The 20,487-nt window shown below is 38.3% G+C and overlaps 1 protein-coding gene across 1 annotated transcript; it reads right to left on the bottom strand.

Annotated features, from left to right (window-relative positions):
- Nucleotides 1-738: 738 nt before the first annotated feature.
- On the bottom strand, nt 739-20,155 carry ATPSCKMT (ATP synthase c subunit lysine N-methyltransferase). The gene is given in 6 exon segments (XM_067529491.1): nt 739-2,454; nt 2,457-2,618; nt 7,082-7,132; nt 10,271-10,408; nt 11,951-12,247; nt 20,083-20,155. Coding segments are annotated over 5 exon segments (711 nt in total). The 5' UTR covers nt 12,236-12,247; nt 20,083-20,155; the 3' UTR covers nt 739-2,379.
- Nucleotides 20,156-20,487: the final 332 nt, after the last annotated feature.

The raw sequence follows: 20,487 nt of genomic DNA, 5'->3' as shown, positions 1-20,487 counted from the left end.
ACTGGAATGGGTTACCTAGAGAGGTGGTGGAATCTCCATCCTTAGAGGTTTTTAAGCTGAGGCTTGACAAAGCCCTGGCTGGGATGATATAACTGAGGTTAGTCCTGCTTTGAGCAGGGGGTTGGACTAGATGACCTCGTGAGGTCCCTTCCAACTCTAATATTCTAAGATTATATTTTCTGTTTTATTATATCTCTCTTTCCTAATTTTCCTAACATCCTGTTCACTTTTTTGACTGCTGCAGCACATTGAGTGAATGTTTTCAGGGAACTATCCACAGTGACTCCATGCTCTTTTTGTCTATAGCATTCATTCCTGGACTGCAACTGCACTTTTATCTTCCAGCAGCCTGAAAATAGGAACCCTAAATCTGCCCCTGTAACCAAATTTCCCATGTAGCAAGGGTCTTGCATTGCATTTTAGGAAGCTAGCTGACATAGGAACTGCTGCAGTGCATACAAGTAGCCCTTGTTTCAAATATCAAGAGTAGAGATCAAGGGCTATCACAAAACTTAGTGTGCAGAATAAAAGGTGAACTTTAAAGTAAATATTGCACACTTTTTTATGAGATTATCTAATCTGTCCAATCACATTTGATATAGAGTAGAATTAATATTAAGAAGGAATTTTAAAAAATTACATAAACTGTGTCTCTTTAAAGATAGGCTAAGAACACTTCCATCCAAAATAGTTAATACGCCGAAGCATGGTCCTGAAGGCCAGCAGAAAAAGCAGTCATTTTTGGTGAGATTTTTTTATTTAATAAAGATGAAGAGGAGTAACAGGAAAACAGAACTGAAACACTTTATCCAAAGCCATAAGAAGGTGAAAGAATAAAAGACTTAGGTTTAGTTGTAATAAAAACACTAAGGCAAATCTATTTGGCTTAGTTTTTGCTGAGCAGTGTGATCTGATGGACAAACATGCAAACATGACTATGCATGAGAATCATGTTTAAGGAGCATAGTAACTGATATACAAAGAAAGCCTATTTTTGTGGGGGAAGAGAGTGAGAGAGGCTTCTGTTTGTTTTTTATATTAGATAGATCAGATCTTGTGTTCCCTGTTTTGGCTCCAGCCCTTCCCCCACCTTGGAATACTAGAAAACTAGTTTCTTGGGCCTCAAACATGCAGCAGTGCTGAGTCTCTCAAAAAAAGTTTTTCTCTGAAGTGTTTGTCAAGAGTTCAAGTTAAATAGGTGTTAACAAAACCAACCTAAATTCAAAGATAGTTTTAAATAGTGTGACTAAAAATGTCTTTCCCTCTCAGTTCCTCAGATTTCAATCTCCTCTGATCACACAATAGCTCTCCAGTCCCCTAAAATGCCCTTCTGCAAAAATAGGGGGCAAAATTTTTCAGACCTTTTTGATATATGATAAAGCTGAAAAAGGCACAAATATTTTCTCTCCACAAGTCACCTTTAAGTCCTTTATTTTGTCTCATTTGTCAACAGAGATAGAGTGACTCTAGGGTAAAGAAAGTCATGATAATTTGCAAAACCCTATACTAGAAGTAGTCTCTCCTAAAACCTCATTTCTACAATTTTGTCTAAAAAGAGTTAATTTAAAATAAGTTAATTCAATTTAACAAAGCCATCAAGATGCGTATGTGCCCTACTGAGTAGCTGGGTCATCTTGTTATTGTAACCCAGGTCCTTCCTCTTCCCTCTATGACCCTCACTTGTTTGTCAGTCTGAATTTAGAATGTAAGCTACTCAAGGCCAGGGGTATGGGTCTGATTCTGCATTGCCTTGCACAATGAGGTCAAAGTGAGGGTAAGATAGATGTCACCCACTGACAGATCAGAACGGTCACATTTTACACTAATTTTATAGACATGTAAATGACTTCTCCACTGCCTTGCACTTTGAGTATCAGGCTCCAAGTCATTACTAGTTTCTGAGAAGCAACTTGCAAACCACTTCTGGTTACCCACAAAGTAAGAATAAATAATCTTATGAGCACCAATGATAAGAGCTCAAAATATGGCCAGACCAAAACCAGTTAAAAATAACTTTAATATTAAGTAGAGCATTTAGTTTATACGTGTACTGAACCCTGTCTGCATCTTATCACCTTTCAAAATAAGTTTTTTTTTTTTTAAAATGCTAACATTTCTTGAGTTTCTTCTTGTAATCAATGCATACAAATCTTTTTTGCATTTTTCCCTGGTATATCTTTAGTCTACATTTTACTGGCCTTCTCTTTGCTGTCATATAAAACAAGACTACAGTGCAGTCTAACCCAACAACACAAGATATCCAGACAATGAAATGGGTTTGAGAAACATTCAGTGTTACTTATTGTTATCCTCCTACCACTTTACACTTATTGAAGATAAAGCTATAAATTTTGATATACTAAGAACCAAATGAGACGGTCACCATTTAGAGTTTAAAAGTTGGCACCAACGTTTTTTAACAAAAGATGCATCTATGGTACAATTTCTGAGCATTTCTTTTCATTTCTTCTGAAAGCTTTTGAATTATAAGCCCACACCATGTCTAGTCCTTCCCCGGTAATATGATCTGGCATCCAATGTGGAAAAGGAAAACGGCAGGCAACAACTCTGGCACTGTGATCAAGTTCTTCTTCAAGCTTCTTCCCCAACTGTGGCATCTATGGAGCAACAACAAAAGTCCTTCAGATGGTGTGCAGCACAAAAGTGTCATCTCTTGAAACTACTGCAGGCACCAAAGACTAATCCAAGACCTGAAGATCCCTGTTTTATTCTTAGAAAACTTACATGATACAGGGTAACTTTGATGTGCAGGTACAAAGAATATGAAGTCAGAATACTGCCTTTAATTTATTCTGAATAATGGCAAGATCAAGAACATTTTAAGTTTACATTCCTTTTTAGAATTTATATATCAAATTTATTAGGGGCTAGATCATCCCTACACAGAATAATAAGGGGCCAGGATCATCCACAAATTTGGACTCTTAATTCCATCCAAATCACTGGATTGGGGTTGGGGTTTGATGCTCTATGGAACATAAGTGGTTTCAGCCCCCTAAAGTTGTAGATGTTACTTTATTATGTTTCAGGATCCACACAAAATTTGGAGATTCTTGGAGGCTAGTGACTCTATGCTGCTTCATGCCCCTATGGCAGTTCTTGGACAAGTCAATGCATCCTTGATTGCTAATGACCCAAATTCAACAGGAGTAGGAGTTGGAAGGTGGAATCATTGACTAACATAGTGATTAAAGAGGAAACAATGCAACAGAGAGGCCAGTCCTCTTGGCTCTATTCTTTCACCTTCTGTAGATTAATCCCTAAACAATACCTCAGGGCCAATACACACAAATCCCCTTGTGTGTACAACCCTCTGGCCACAGATCCATTCAATCCAGCTTCCCTTCACTTGCAAAAGGCTGAGTATATAGTCAGAGCCAAATAAAATAGGATTTGCCAAACCAAAGCAGACCAATGATCCATCTAATTGGTCACTTTAACTTTTACAATAACTTATACCAGATGTTCAGAGGAAAGTGAAAAAGTTCCATAATGTACCTAGACCTGAAAGGCATTCCTTCCTAACCCCAGATGCTCACCACTTTATGACCTGAAGCATGAAGGCTGACAGACATCTCATTTATAGACTCAGGCTCAGGAAAGGGCTTATGGTATATAATTATACATATCAATGTTTAACTGTTTAGATTTTTGCCTCAAAACTGCTAATGTCAATGAGTTCTACAGACTAACCGTAGCGTTGTGTGAAAAAATATTTCCTTTCATCTACTATAAATTATTTTCAATTTCTAAAAAAATGACCATGTGTCAAAGAAAAAATTAATAATTTATGCATATAAATAACTCAGTTTAAAAGGACACAAATCACAAGTAAAAATTCTGTTAAAAGAAATGAGTTTCTCAAAAATACAAAATATGTTTTATATGGATTCTTCATGTCATCAGTGGTCTCAGTCAAACAATAAGAGACCCTTTCATGAGGGCCAGAAGATAAACTTAGAAAAACACTGTCAAAGGCTGCAAATAGCTTCCACTGTCAAAAACTTGCTGGCATATCCTGCAGCTGCAGAATACCTGTAATGTACTATTCTATCAAAAGCTAAATTAAACTTTCCAAAGGATCATTCCCTTTGAGGCAATGACATTAATAGACTTAAAATATACCAAAGATTACTTTAAAATAAAAGTGTCTCATACTCTGATTTTGTCCATACAAAGAATGATTATAAACATCCATGCTGATATTTCTTTATTTCTTATAGTTTCCATTATTTTAAAATGACATTATAATCTCAGGCTGAGCCAAGATAAACCTGAAAATAAAGGAGCCAATTCTGTATATAAATTAAATGACTAAAGCATGCATAAATATGCAACTAATCTAATTCTTAATATACAGAATACGAAATGGTTGTGTGTTATGTCTATGTAATATCAGGCATAATTATGTCTGAGAGTTATATAAATTAATTAATTATAGCCCAGTTATAACTTTAATCCCTCAACTAACAAACTAGAGATATAAAAGAAATCTTAAAATACTGGCATTTACCCATAAAATTATTAGTAACAATAAATATCTCAGACATATTGACTGTTTAGATAATTGTGTGTTTATAGAAGAATGCTCATTTTTATTTTATGCCAGCACATATTCATAGATGTATTTACTTCACAGTTTAACAGATATTAAACCTATAGGTACTGTATAAATATATTATAAAATATATATACAATTTTCACTAGATAACATGTTTAAAAACTTCCTCAACCGATCCCAAAGTTCTCTCCCTTCAGTCCACAAATCATCTCCATCCATCACAGGCATGATCCTGTACTTCAATCCAGCCACACACATACACTGATCAACCCATATCTTCAGGGAAAGCTTGTGAGAACAGAGGTCTTGCAGAGTGGCCTGAAGGTCAATAAATCCAGGCTCTGTCTTTGCAAGTGACTCTTAAATGTTAAATAGATTAAAAAAATGTAAATACGCTCATGGCTTCAAACTATGCCAACACTGTAACTGACCTTCCTCCAAGTAATAAGATATATTCATCTACAAAAAAATGATGAAGAAAATGTGTTACAAAGCTTCCAGAGGCTGAACTCTCACAACTGTCACGCTGAAGTCAATGTGGGCATTCCACAACCATAAGTAGGCCCTCCGCACTTACTTCACAAATTTAGTCCCATTTCATTTATGGCAACATATGTGATCATACCAAAAACTAAGTATTTTATTATTAGAGGGACTTTTAAAAACCTCCCACAATGTTAGATGATTTTTTTCCCCTGCAAACATTGTGGTTCTTCCTTCTAATCTTATCAGGTCAGATAGCAATGATGACTAATTAAACTCACCTTAAGCTGTTACTAATTCTGAAGTTTGTTCTAAACAAATATGTCTAGTCAAGTTGCTTATATTTGTTTTTTCTGAGTAACTTAACTTCTTATTTACGAAACCGTCTTCCTGCCTCTGCACCTTTGCCCTTAAAGATTCTGCAATGCGGCTACAGAATTTCTAACTGCAAATTCATATCTGTAGTGGCAAGTGAACCAGAGAGTGATCATGATATCACTCAGCTTAGAAAGAGTGGTCTAATTTCCTCACACATTAACTGCTTCAAAGAACAATTACTACATGACAGTCTTGCCAAAATCATGCAATTGAACACTTTGTATTGTAATTACAGATATTCCCTTAATAAAGGCATCTACTGCCCTCTCCTGGAACAAAGACTTTTACACTGCAGTAAATCAGCCAGCCTCCTGGGAATGCATACAATAAAAATGCTGGAACACTTGATAATGTAGACTTTCCCTCAATATGCCAACTACAGAAGTAGAAATAAAACTGCATTTTAAAATTCTCATTTTGAAAACTGTGAGTGCTGTGGTTGGTGTCTAAATCAAGTAAGCATTTAGTCCTGCTTCCTACAAGAAAAGAAAAAAGGACAGAAAACAAAACATAATGTAGGCATTATTATGCTTCCTACTGTGACTCCCTCTTTATGTTACAGCAATATTTTATCACACATTGTTCCCTTTTTATACTATAACCATGTACCACATTGCTCTGGCATAAAACGCTTCAGACATTCCATCCCACACAGACACCTATGGAACATAGGGAATGAAGCTATTTAAAAACATTAATGGGGGAGTGAAAGGGAGATATCTGAGTGCATTCATAACACACAAAGCAAATGCTCTAATATTACTGTCATAAAAGTATGTAAACAGAATAAAGAAATATTATATTTCCTTACCATTAGAAAGAAAGTGTAAAAATACAAACAAAAAGCACTTGAAAAAACACAAAAATGAATTTTTAAAGTTTGAATAAGTCTATCTACTGTACCATAAAAATGGTCTCTCTTGAAATACCATTTTCACAGCAATTTTAAAAAGCCATACAATTTCACTGGGAACTTGACATTTTGTGTGTGATACACAGCTTCCTCTAAAAGTGAAAAACAATTTCCCTGTACGCTCTGCAAACTAGCAATTATAGTAAATGCACCCCATTTTACTAACTTTTACAAATGAAATTGAAGACTACTGCAATACTATCAACTGATACACTATTGAGGTGCTTTCAGTTTTTGCACAGTGCATAATCAAAGTTCAATACTCTGTTCTTTAGCAAGTAAGTCCACAGAAGTTAGCCGAAACTAATCAATACTCATCCTCCCTGAAAATTATTTTACTGAAAATCTGGAGAATGATCAATTTCAACTGAACATTCTATTAACTTTTCCAAGTAATTTAAACTGTTTGTAAGAGTTCACAGAATTATGGTTCTGAACTATACTGGAATCTGGACTTCATGAGGCAGTGCATAAACTGGAATTTCAGAAGAACAGATAGATAATTGAGATTTATGTCTTCTGCACAAGTTTCAAGTTGTAACAGCAGGTTGTATTATTTAAATGTTTATAAACTATAATCAGCATTTTGTCAAACCAATGACTTGAATGTCAATGGTACTGATAAGTGGACTCATTTTATAGATCAATATACCAATGCTGAATGCCTTGCTACTATGGTCATAAAACACAACACAGACAACAAAAGACAGTGAAAAAAGACTTACCATTTGAGGGACCCCAAAAACAACAACATTTGTATACTGGGAAAAACTAACCTGTAAAAAAAGTTTTATATTAGTATTACTGTGGAGGATGAATATTTATAATATGAGAGGATACTGGGGGGAATGTTAATAATAGTAGTCATCCCTTGATTCACATCATTCTCTCAGCCATGCTTCCTGCACCAGAGACCAGGACAGGAAATGCACAGATGCCACTACACCAACACGACACAGCCCAAGGAATCCCCAGTGCAGGGTAGCCCAAAACTGCCTCAGTGTCACCAAGGCTCTGGCCCTAATTTCCAGAACATTAATCAATTCAGAGAAGTTCCACAAGTTTACTCATTTTTACTGCTGTTCTTATCCCTAAGAAAAACTCTCTCATTTAACATCCTAACTTTGCCACCTGTCAATTAAGTCTTTAGCAATATTTCTAGAGTTGAAACTGACTAACCATTTCTATTTTAAGTCTGTGTTTAGAGTCCCTCACAACTTTCTGCGATTTTTAATTATTGGGTAGTGTGGTGGGACAGGTAGCCCACCCCAGCAGAGAAGGCATTAATAGACCCCTGGAGATGCTGTGGGGAGGTGGGGGGGTATCAGCCAATCAGAAGGGCCAAGGGGGAAGCAGCCAATCGGGGCCAGGCAGGCCCATGTAAGAAGGACTGCCAGCCAGAGGGGGCAGTCACCCTCAGGAGCTCAGAGGGAGAAGGCTGGCTGGCTGACCGAGGCAGGCCAGCACCCTGGATAGAGCAGTGGCTGGCTCCAGGGAAGGAGCAGCCACTGGGCCCTGGAGTAAGAGCTGGACAGAGATGGCAGGGCTGACTCCAGACAGGGAGCCCCCAGGCCTTGAAGTAAGGGCTTGACTCTGGACTGCTGTGGCCACTGATGTAAGTGGCTAAGGACTACTGAATCTCTCCCCCCCCCAACCCTCCCAGAAATGGGAGGAGCAGTCTGAGACACAGCTGGAGGGTTGTGCTGAGAAGCAGATGCTGGGACTGTGGGGAGATGCGGGTCCAGAAGCGGAGAAAGGACAGGCAATGCACCACCAGAGAGGGTGCAGCGGCCAACGGAGCAATTCCTCGGGACAGCCTGCAGGAGGCATCGCAGTGGTGAGCAAGGACCCCTTACAGGCAGAAATTGTCCAGGTCAGTTGTCTGCCTTAAGGTGAATTTTTTTTAAACTCTCATTGAAAAATCGTTTCTGTTTTTGAGCATTAAGAGAATGGGGTGATGGGGATGGGCATACATTTGCCCATCCCCTATTATATAAAATTTCTTGCCATTCTTTTTCTTTATAGCTCAGTGGCTAAAACAGCAGATAGCTGAAATCATCCCTAAGGAGTGTTCTGATAGAAAATTATTTTGATTCAACTGAATTACAAGGCTTTGAAAAAATATCAAACTGAACAATGTTGCTTTAAAACAACTATCATTGTTCAAAACTGTGTGTGTGTATTATACATACATATATAAAGAGAGAGAGGTTACATGACAGGTATGCACAATAAGGAAGCTGAATGTGAACATGCACATCTTAGACAGTGCCCACTGAGGCCTGATCCTGCACCACTACAGTGAATAGCCTTGCCACTGATTTCAATGAGTGATCAAGCTCTGTCTGAGGTAGGGCTTTGTAGCATCCAGCCTCATTCATAAGACGACATATGTACTCAATGAATCAGGGCTCCAAAAAAGCCCTTGCCTAACTATGCTCCTTATAAGGGAAACCAAAAACCAGCAAAACATTTAAGCTGGTGAGTAGTCCGACATACACAAGCACATTCTAAATTTAGGTATTTTCCTGGATTGGGACCTGAAAAAGCACATTATGGGGGACAACATTCCAGTGGTGTCTAATAAAATAATTCCAGATTATGAAATTGGGTTTTTCCCCCCTTTAAAAGAAATACCTGAGACTTCCATTATTTAGAAAATATTGTAATAAGAAAATGTTGAGGGGCTTTCACAGTAGCTAACTCAAAGTCAGTAAATGCTAAAGTTAAGCTTGCCAGTACAGTCAAAACTCTGTTCCCTTGTGCAAATGGATCAGTTGCATAACATACTATTCTCAAAAGATTCAAAATAATCTAGCTAAAATTGTAGAAACTAGAGCTGCCAAACAATGAAAAAATAATCGAAATTAATTGCAGTTTTAAATCGCACTGTTAAACAACAGAATACCAATTTAAATTTATTATACATATTTTCAGACTTTTATTTTCAAATATACTGATTTCAGTTACAACACAGAATACAATACATACAATGCTACTTTATTTTTTATTGCAAATATTTGCATGGTAAAAAACAAAAGAAATAGTATTTTTCAATTCACCTCATACAAGTACTGTAATGCAATCTCTTTAGAGTGACAGTGCAAATTACAAATGTAATTTTTTTAAATTTTTTTTTAAATATAACTGCACTCAAAAACAAAAAAATGTAAAACTTTAGAGCCTAGAAGTCGAAGCATGAAGGGGCATACAAATGTTTAGTATATCTGGCACGGAAATACCTTGCAACCCTGGCTACAATGCCATGCGAATGCCTGTCCTCACTTTCAGGGGACACTGTAAATAAGAAACGGCAGCACTGAATAAGAAGTAGGACTGGGTGGACTTGTATGAGGTGAATTGAAAAATACTCTTTTTTTACAGTACAAATATTTGCAATAAAAATAAAGTTAGCACTGTACACTTTGTATTCTGTGCTGTAATTGAAATCAATATATTTGAGAAGTTAAAAAAACATCCAAAAATATTTATAATAAATGTAAATTGGTATTCTATTGTTTAATCACTGTTAATCTCAATTTTTTTAATCTGATTTATTTTGCGTTAATCGCATGCATTAACTGCAATTAATTGATAGCCCTAGTAGAAACTGTATATTAGCATATTTAAAGTTGTAGAAAAAACTATAATATAGGGTATTATTTGAGAAACAGCGTGATTATCTAATTGAAGTCTGCATCATACTGCATGAGCACCTTAGCTTTGCAACTTTACCTTTGGTATATCCTGACTTTTGAGTGCCTAGATGTGTAGCATTAACATTATTTTAGTTCAGTTACGTTTTTTGATAATTATCCACAGCTGTGTGTTTTCAAATTGATCACTTCTAATTCACTAGTGAAATTATTATTGCATATTTGGATTTCCATAAAGCTTATTCACAAAACACGTACCTTCCACAAATCTGAAATGTAAAATTTGGCGTCCTGATGCACTCCTTCTCTCCAAGCAAGATATCTGGAGTACCAGACTAGCCATGGATTTAATTCATAACCAACAGCTTTGAATCCTTCTTTTGCAGCTGCTATTACCTACAAAAAGACAACGTAATCTTCATTCAGGGCCTGACTAAACTTCAGTATGACACTATTTAATAAAGAATTGTGCTTACTGGAAACAAGAGAATAGTGTAATTTTATTTACAGCAGAACCTAAGAGTGGTTTATGTCTTGTGTTTATCATCCACCTCTGTTTGCTTGAACACTAAAGCTTCAGTCTGCAAACAAACACTTGCACACATGCTTAACTTTAGTATCATGAGACGCTCCATTCAAATCAATAGAACTATTCATGGTAGTGAAGCTAAGCACACGAGTAAGTTTCTGCAGAATCAGAACATAAGGCCCCAATACTGCCATGAACTATCCATGTGCTTAATTTTAAGATTGCAAGTAGTTTCAGTGTAAATTAAATGTAAAATAATTGACCACAGCAGTGAACAACACTATCCACATATGCGCAGTCCCCTATGATCAAAAACGAAGTGACCTACCAACACTGAAAGTGCCACAGTAAACCTTTTTTGAGTATGCAGTCTTTTGACATAGCCCATTACAAGGTATTTTCTTATTTCATAGTATAGCACTCTTCCAATGGCAGATAGATATACAATTAACAGTTATGATAAAATTAACTTCAAACACATACTAGCTGATTTTCAAACAGGTTGCTTTTTTAAGAGAATAAAGTAGTTTAGACAATAAATTTCCAAGATTTAACATTCCTGATAATTTAGCAAATGTCTCTCAATTAGGAGTTATATCAATACACAAAGCAGAATTTAAGTAATCCAACTGAACTCAGTTAGATGAATCAATGTAGTAAGGAAAATAAGTTCTGTTCCCAAGTCTGCTGTATTTATTGATCTGTAGCATGAATCATTCTCGCTCTCTATGTATTTTTTAAATAAAGAAAATGTACTGCAAATCCCACACATAAATAAAGCTGTGCATTCATGCTTTCATTTTTCAGAGGGGGATTAGATAATTAAAAACAATACAGATTAATCAAGGGAAATATATGATAAAGTGCAACTTTCAAAATATGCAATATGTAGGATTTAAACTACTTGACACATCTTTAAATAATAAAATGACTCAAATCATGTCAAACTTAAATTTAAAAATTCTGCATTAGAAAAGTAAATTTTTTTTCCTGAATAAAACAAGTCAAATAGTTTATTCTACACATTTTGAATTTTTTCCATATCAATTATGGAATGAACATTTTTTTCCATTATGCAGTACATATATATATTCACAAATATATTCAAATAACTTGACATTTTCACATTATTTGAAGAGTATTATTTTCATTACTTGCCCAATGGTGTTCCTGAACAAGTATCAAACATTTAGAAGCCCATAATCTATACACTTAAAAACAGTCCAATTGATTTTGTCTGAATTTCTGTGGGACGGGGAGGAAAACTTTTGATACTGGGTAGAGAACCTTCACAAATACCAGGAAAAAGGGGTGCATAATGGAAAATATCTACTACAGTAGCACTAGCTCACTTCTATACCACAGTTTGATGTATGTGAATTTAGAGGAACCAGAGCTATATAACTCACAATACGTCCATCCCCACTACCAATGTCAACCAGGGATCCACTTCTGCCCCGTAACATTTTCAAAACATTTTCAATCTGAGTTGAAGTTGCAGGTACAAAAGGCAGGCATATTTTTCTCAGTGCTGGAGTTATGAATGGAGTAGCAACGGCATACAGCATCACTAGTGTCCCACCAACAACACCAGTGACCAACAATCCCCAATTTCCTTTTCTTGAGCTATCATTAGCAAGATTCATATGCAAGATGTCTTCTGTATGGCTTTCTCCGTGAAGTACTTTTGACATCACAAAGTGCACCTGAAGAAAAGGAAAAACATATGTAACATGACTCCTTTGAATTGCCAAGTACATATCTATTTATTTCTACAGACAAAAGCTTGCTCGTGAGTAACACACAGTAACAGAATCACATACTAAACGCTAAAATCTAAGTTACACTTTACATAAAGCTTATTTCCTTTTGAATTGGGATGTATTCATAAATCATATCATCATATTAAATTGTCTTGGAGAAAATCATCAGAAACTAATTGAATTTTAAAATCTGTTCTTTCTGCCATAATCTATTGTCTTTTTTGCTCACCTAGGGCACTCATAAATGTATTGGAGAACAAGGCATAAATACTAAGCAGCACACAGCCTATTCTCATCTGCAAGACAGGGAATTTACATATTTAACTTCCATTAATGCAAATAGAAGTTAAGTACATAAATCCCACATACAGAGAAATGAAAACAAAACCTCCCCTCCAAAAATTGTTCTTGTGCATAATGAATGCAGATTCTGTTTTATCCATTCCATCACTTCTAATTTCTTTACAATGTACCTAGTTATTAATATCCAATGCTATTTTACCCCTTTACCTATATTTCTGTCTTTCCTACACAGCATTAGTTGTACACATCTTAGTTGTTTCTGCTTGGCTTTGCCCAGATCAGGTACAGTCACTCTACAGCCAGTAAGTATTGCCTACCTGACTGTTAATGCTAATACCAAGACACTATTTTTCCTCTTGATATCTATTCTCCTAAACTCTGTTCCTTTCCCCATTGCTGTATCTTCCCTTACTTGATTTTCCTCCTGCTATATTAGAATCAAGTGTGGAGGTTATATGAGCATCTCCCAACTGTCTCCCCCAAATTCCCAGTTTAAAGATCTTTGTGCTAACCTCTATCCCAGAAGTCTATTTTCCTTCTTACTCAGGTGGAACCCATACCATGAGAACAGACACAACTAAGATGTCTGCACACCAATGCAAAGAGCCCATGTAAAAAAATGGAGGAATTAGAACTACTGGTGCAGGAAGTGAAACCAGATATTGGAGGGATAACAGAAACATGGTGAAATAGTAGTCATGACTAGAGTACAGGTATTGAAGGGTATGTGCTGTTCAGGAAAGACAGAACTATAGGTAAAATAGTTAGGGAAGTGGACTGGACTGAAGAACTCAAGAATCTGAATGTAGAGGAGGCTTTGAATTAAGAATATTAAGTCAAAGTTGCAGCAGCTCTCTGAAGCTTCCATCCTATGCAATGGGAAAAATTCATAAGGAAGGGTTGCAGATCAAACTGGATGAGCAAGCATCTCAAACATGAGATTAAGAGAAAGTAGAAAGCCTACAAGGAATGGAAAATGGGAGGGATCAGCAAGGAAGGCTACCTCTTGGAGGTCAACGTGTAAGGAAAGAGTAAGAACTGCCAAAAACCAAGCAGAGTTGGACCTTGCAAAAGAAATTAAAATCAACAGTAAAAGATTCTATAGCCATACAAATAAAAAGAAAACATGGAAAGAAATGGGATTCCTAAACAATGAGAATGAAGTGAAAATTAAAGATAATCTATGTATGACCCAACACCTAAATGAATACTTTTCCTCAGTTTTTAATAAGAGTAAGCAGGAGTTTAGAGGTAGTGACACGGTTGCTAATAGAAGTGAGGATATGGAAGTAGAAATTACCACATCAGACGTGAAATTCAAACTGAAACAGCTTAATGGGAACAAATAGTAGGTCCTGGATAAGCTCCATCCAATAATATTAAAGGAACTCGCCCATGAAATTGCAAGCTCAATAGCTAGGATTTTTAATGAATGAATAAACTCAGGGATCGTACCCTATGATTGGAGAATTGCTAATACAGTACCTATTTTTAAGAAAGGGAAGAAAAGTGATTCAGGAAACTACAGGACCATTAGTTGGACCTCAATTGTATGCAAGATTTTGGGACAAATTTTGAAAAAGAGCAGTTAAGAACATAGAGGTTAACAGTAACTGGGATAAAATACAACATAGTTTTACAAAAGGCAGATCTCTTTCCTCGAGAAAATAACTGATTTACTGAATTTCCTTTGTCTAAAAAATCTAAGCTACCTGAATTTCAGTAAGGCATTTGATACAGTTCCACATGGAAAATTATTAGTTAAATTGAAGAAGATGGGAATTAAATACAAGAATTGAAAGGTGGGCATGCAACTGGTTAAAGGGGAGAGTACAACGGATCATACTAACAGGGGAACTGTCAGGCTGTAGGGAGGACCCTAGAGGATTTCCTCAGGGATCAGTCTTGGGACCAATCTTATTAATAATTGTCATTAATAAGCTTGGCACAAAAAGTGAGTGTGCGCTAATAAAATTTGCAGACAACACAAAGTTCGGAGGTATTGCCAATACAGGAGGAGGACCAGAATATCATATAAGAAGATCTGAATGACCTTGAAAATTTTTGCTATAAGCTAGGAATGTATCAATTGGAAGTGACATAGGAGGAGAAAGACCTGAGTGTACTGGTTGATCATAGGATGACTATGAGCTCCCAGTCTGATATGACTATAAAAAGCAAATGCAATACTAGGATGCATCAGGAGATATTTCCAGTAGAGATAGGGAAGTGTTAGTACCATTATGCAAGGCACTGGTGAAACCTCATCTAGAATGTTGTGTGCAAGTCTAGTCTCCCATGTTTAAGAAAGATGAATTCATACAAGAACAGGTGCAGAGAAGGGCTACTACAATGGTCAGAGGAATGGGAAACCTACCTTATGAGAGGAGACTCAAGGAGCTTGGCTTGTTTAACCTAACCAAAAGAAGACTGAGGGGAGATATGACTGCTCTCTAAAAATACATCAGAGGGATAAACAGCAGGGAGGGAGAGGAGTTATTTAAGCTAAGCACCAAAGTTGGCACAAGAACAAATGGGTATAAAGTGGACATCAATAAGTTTAGGCTTGAAATTAGACAAAGGTTTCTAACTATCAGAGGAGTGAAGTTCTGGAACAGCCTTCCAAGAGGAGTAGTGGGGGCAAAAAACCTAACTGGTTTCAAGACAGAGCTTGATAAATTTATGGAGGGAATGGTATGATGAAATTGCCTACAGTGGCATATGGCCCATCAGCAACTACTAGTGGCAAATATCCCCAAAAGTCAGAGATGGAACACTAGATTGGGAGGGCTCTGAGTTACTGCAGAGAATTCTTTCCCAGATGTATGCCTGGTGGGTCTTGCCAACGTGCTCAGGGTCTAAGTGATCACCATATTTGAGGTCGGAATCTTCCACCATGTCAGACTGACAGAGACCTCTGGGAGTTTAGCTTTCCACGGTAACATGGGGCACGCATCCCTTGCTTGTTTAAAATAGAGTAAATCATGGATTCTCTGTAACTTGAAGTTTTTAAATCATGATTTAAAGATTTCAGTCACTCAGCCAGAGGTTATGGGTCTATTATAGGAGTGGGTAGGTGAGATCGTGTGGCATACAATGCACAGGACAGACTAAATGATCACAATGATATCGTGACACTATCACCATGGAGACTGAGACCCCATGCCACTGGCTAATCAATAAGTAATAGCCTTATCTAATATTTATCGGTTAACTGTTTAGTATCTTGTATCCCTATAAGGAACATCTTCATATATTCTTGAAGACCTAAAATTAAGCACAGAAGCTAATGCTACAATGCAAAAGCATAGAATTTTGGCTATTGTGTTCAAATATTAAGACGGACACTTCGGGAACTCTCTTAGATTTATTTATGTACATAACTGAGTAAAGGCAGAAATAAATATGTATGTAAGAACATACGACCAGATCAGACCACTGGTCAATCAAGTCAATATCCTGCCTCACTCAGTGGCCATTACCTGATATTTCAAATGGACAAGAAACTCCAGATACACAACTATGGAACAGTCCACTTTAAGGGGAAACTATTTTTTCCTAATGGATTGATTTAAAAACAATTTAAATTACCAATTTTAACCAATATTAAAATCCCCAAGCAGGAAACTTGATTCAAACAATCAATTTTAATCTTGTTTTATATTTGTACTTCTATTTTCCTAAAGATTAATTCTCCTTGAAACATAGATTCATAGAAATGTAAGGCTGAAAAGGACTTTGAGAGATCATTAATTCCAGCCCCTCTACACTGAGGAAGGACCAAGTAAACCTAGAACATTCCTGGCAGGTGTTTGTCCTCTTGTTAAAAAGCTCCACTGATGGGAATTCCACCACCTAATTACCCATATAATTAAAAAGATTTTCCTAAATATCTACCCTAAATCTCTCTTGCTGCCGGTTAAGCCCATTAGTTTTTGTGGACATGGAGAATTGATCACTGTCCTCTTTATGACAGGCCTAAACAAATGTGATGACTTATCAGGTCAACCCTCAGTCTGTTTTTCTCGAGACTAAACATTCCCAGTTTTTTAAACCTTTCCTCCTGGGTCAGGTTTTCAGAACCTTTTATTATTTTTGTTGCTCTACTCTGGACAATTTATCCACATCTGTCCTAAAGTGTGGCACCCAAAATTGGACAGAGTACTACATATTCAAGCCTCACCAGAGCCAAGCAAAACAGAATTACTTCCCATGTCTTATAAAATAGTCCTTAATGGCAACTGAATCACACTGTTGCCTCATTCAATTTGTGATCAACTATCTAGGTCCTTTTCAGCAGTATTACCATGTAGCTAGTTATTCATGTGACATTTTATCCCTACTGTACTTTTATACTTGTCTTTATTGAAGTTTACTTTGTTGATTTCACACCAACTCTCTATTTTATTAAAATCATTTTGAATAGTAATCCTCCCCTGTAAAGTGCCTGCATCTCCTCCCAGCTTGGTGTCACCCAAAATTTTATAAGTGTACTTTCCACTCCATTATGCAAGTCATTAATGAAAATATTGAACAGTAGCAACCCAGGGTGGTCCCCACGGTCTCACTAGATACACCCTCGAGTTACACAGCAAACAACTGATAACTACACTTTGAGTATGGTCTTCCAGCCAGTTGTGCAAACACTTTACAGTAATTTCATCTAGACCAGTGGTTCTTAACCTTTCCAAACTACTGTACCCCTGAAGCCTGAGTCCCACCTCCACGGGGCTGAGGCATGTAACTTAGTTTCATGGCGCCCCTGTGGCTCCAGGCAATTGCCTTTCTTGCCACCCCCAATACCAGCTCTGCACTTGCGACCCCTCTAAACCCCCAGGTTGAGAAACACTGATCTAGACCACATTTCTCTAGTTTGCTTATGAGAATGTCATGTGGGACTGTGTCAGAAGCCGTACTAAAAACTAGATAGATCGTATCTACTGCTTCCCCTCCCTCCCTGCACTAGGCCAGTTATGCTATAAAAAATGGAAATTAGGTTAGTTTGACATTATTTAGCAGTTCAACCAACTCTGATGACAGGTGCTTAGTTACTTCCAACAGTTCAGTGGCTTGACTTTATTTAAATCATTTAAATTAAAAATAATATTAAGCAGTATGTTTGCTGCTGAAGCTTTAAAGAAATATACTAAGTTTTGGCCTTAACATAGCTACTCAATTTTAAATAGGTTTATTTAAAAACAATAACCTATATTTAACTTAAATAAAGAGAATCCATTTTTTTAAAACAATTTTATCCACCCAGTATTCCTTAATTTATGTAATCTCATCTGTATTAATATCTAGTTTTTAATACTACAAAGCTATTGCTGTCACTAATATATTGTGATTTCTACACAACTCTCTATTACAAACAGTATTTCCTTTTATCAATTTCAAATGTGTTGCCTTTTAATTTCTTTGGATGTCCCTTTATTCAGAAATCATAGGAAACAGTAAATTTAAATACCCTGTTAATCTCTATACATCTTGTTCTTTTACACCTCTATTATGCATATGCTAAATAAAGTTCTAATCTTTCCTCTTTCCACACTTCTATTTTCACCTTTGAACCCTTTCTATTTCCGTTACTGCATCTTTGACATTCAATAACCAAAGCTCAATGTAGTATTTAACATGAGGAAATACCAGCTAGTTTTATAATGTATGTTCAGGTGGCATGGTTTTTAATACTATCTCATATTTTGTTTGCTTTTAAACCTCTGGTTGCTACACAGGTGCTTTCAATGGCCTGTCTACAATGCCATCCGAGTTTTTTATTTTTTAATGTGGTTACAAATAGACTCTGATGCTTGAAAAATCAGCTCCCAGGAGTTGCAACTACATGCAAAGTTAAGCAGTTTCCTATGGCTCAGTCTACTCCCAGTAAAATCAATTAAGAGAATCCTACTGGACTTCAACAGCAATTGGATTGGCTTTGAAACACTACTGAACCAATTTGCATGAGCCCCATGACAACAAGCATAGTTGCATGGTATGCCTACAGTGAAGTTTAATTTCAAGCTGGGGGAGAGGATATAGACATACCTATGCTAGCACTGATGCAGCATGCTAAAAATAGCAGGGTAGCTGCACAGGTGGTGGCATGGACTAACTGTCCCCAATACCTATCTACTGTTTCACAGTGTTGTGCTCTGTGAGCCTCTGCAGCCAAGACTACACAGCTATTTTTAGCATGCTAGCTGGATCTCAGCTGGATATTACACCTCTGGCTGCAGTGTAGACATGCCTTAGTCACACCAGCTCAACAGCTGTCCCCAACTACAAAATGGAAAGTGACTGCCTTTGAAGAAATCTTGCAGAAAAAAATCTGGAGGTTACAGTGGATCACAAACTAAATATGAGTCAACAATGTAATACAGTTGCAAGAAAAGCAAATGTCCTTCTCGGATATATTAGCAGGTGTGTTGTATACAAGATAAAAAAGTAATTATTCCAGTTGACACTTGTCAGTGCTGTGTAGCATGGAAGATTGTGTCCAGTACTTTCCCACAGTGTGGTGCCCAGATGTGGCCAAACTGGAGAAAGTCCAGAGGAGAAAATAAAAAATATTAAAGGTCTAGAAAACAATCTATGATGAAAGACCGAAAAAAACCTGTTTTTTTCTTTGGTCTGGGAAGACTGATGGAGGACATAACCATCTCCAACTATGTAAAATGTTTTTTATAAAGAAACCAGTGATAATTTTTTCTCCTTAGCCAGGGAGGACAGGACAAAGAATAATAGGCTGAAATTGCAGCAAAATCATAAGCTACACATCAGAAAAAGCATCTTCTCAAGGTAGTTAAGCCCTGCAACAAATTGCCTAGGGGGTTGTAGAATTGACATCTATAGCGGTTTTTAGCAGCAGCAGGTTAGACACACGCCTGTTAAGGAGGGGGTCTAGATAATACTTAGCCCAGCCTGAGTTCAGGGGACTGGACTCAATGACCACTCCAGGTCCCTTCTGCTCCTACGTGTCTATGGCGCTATCTTCCACTTTTAAGCCCACAACAAACGTTAAAAAGGGGAGGGGGACCCTCAAGCCCCCCAAACTGCAGCGCTTCCCACAGAGCCGGGCTGCAGGGCCGGGGGCGGGTCCGCAGTGGGGACAGTCCAGGCGGGCACGGCTGACCCAGGCTGGGCTGGTCCTACGCGCTGTGCACCCGCTTTAAGGGGCAGCTCCTGGATTCGCAGCAGGGCGGCTCCGCAGCCGGACCAGCCGCGGGCTCACACACGGAGAGGGCAGGCCCCGGCCTTCGCCCCTGGAGGAGCCCCGCGCGGGTTCGGATGCCCCGAAAGGGGGAGAGGCTCGGCTCGGCTCGGCTCGGCTCGGCTCTGCTCTGTTCCGTTCCCGCCGCTGCCCTCTGTGCCCAGACGCAGCGAGGGGCCTGCCCGCCCCAAGGCAGCGCCCTGAGCCCGGCCTGTCTCCAGTCAAGTGAACGTCCCCAGTCCCCGCCTCCGTCCTCCTCACCCACCGCGGGGCCGAACCCCGATACCGCCCGCGCGCGACTACTCGAAACAGGCGGGAACCCCTGCACAATCGGGAGGGGGGGGAGGGGAAACGCCTTGGACCCGCCACGCAGGCGCAGCAGGGACAGGAGCGGGGTGGACGATACCACCTGTGTAAGCGTCGGGGGGGGGAGGGAAAAGGAATCGCCTTCGGCAGGCTGTATTAGCGCTGTAAGATAGCGATCTCCTGCCTCGCAGCGCGCACCTGCCTCCTTGTCTACTTTTGCGCTCGCTGCTGAATCCCGGCCGGCCGCGGGTATGTGTCATGTGCGTCGGACTCCCGCCCAGTGGTCTCTCCCCCTCGTATCCGTTACTTTCTTTCCCTCTCCGGCGCTTCCGGAAGGGGCCGGCGAAGGGGCGCGCGCCAGTGA

The sequence above is a fragment of the Emydura macquarii genome, unplaced genomic scaffold (genome assembly GCF_026122565.2).
Source record: "Emydura macquarii macquarii isolate MOO-44397 ecotype Brisbane River unplaced genomic scaffold, CSIRO-AGI_Emac_v2 contig_320, whole genome shotgun sequence".
Lineage (NCBI taxonomy): Eukaryota > Metazoa > Chordata > Testudines > Chelidae > Emydura > Emydura macquarii.
The sequence above is the reverse complement of the archived record's forward strand: the minus strand, read 5'-3'. Positions and strand labels throughout refer to the sequence as shown.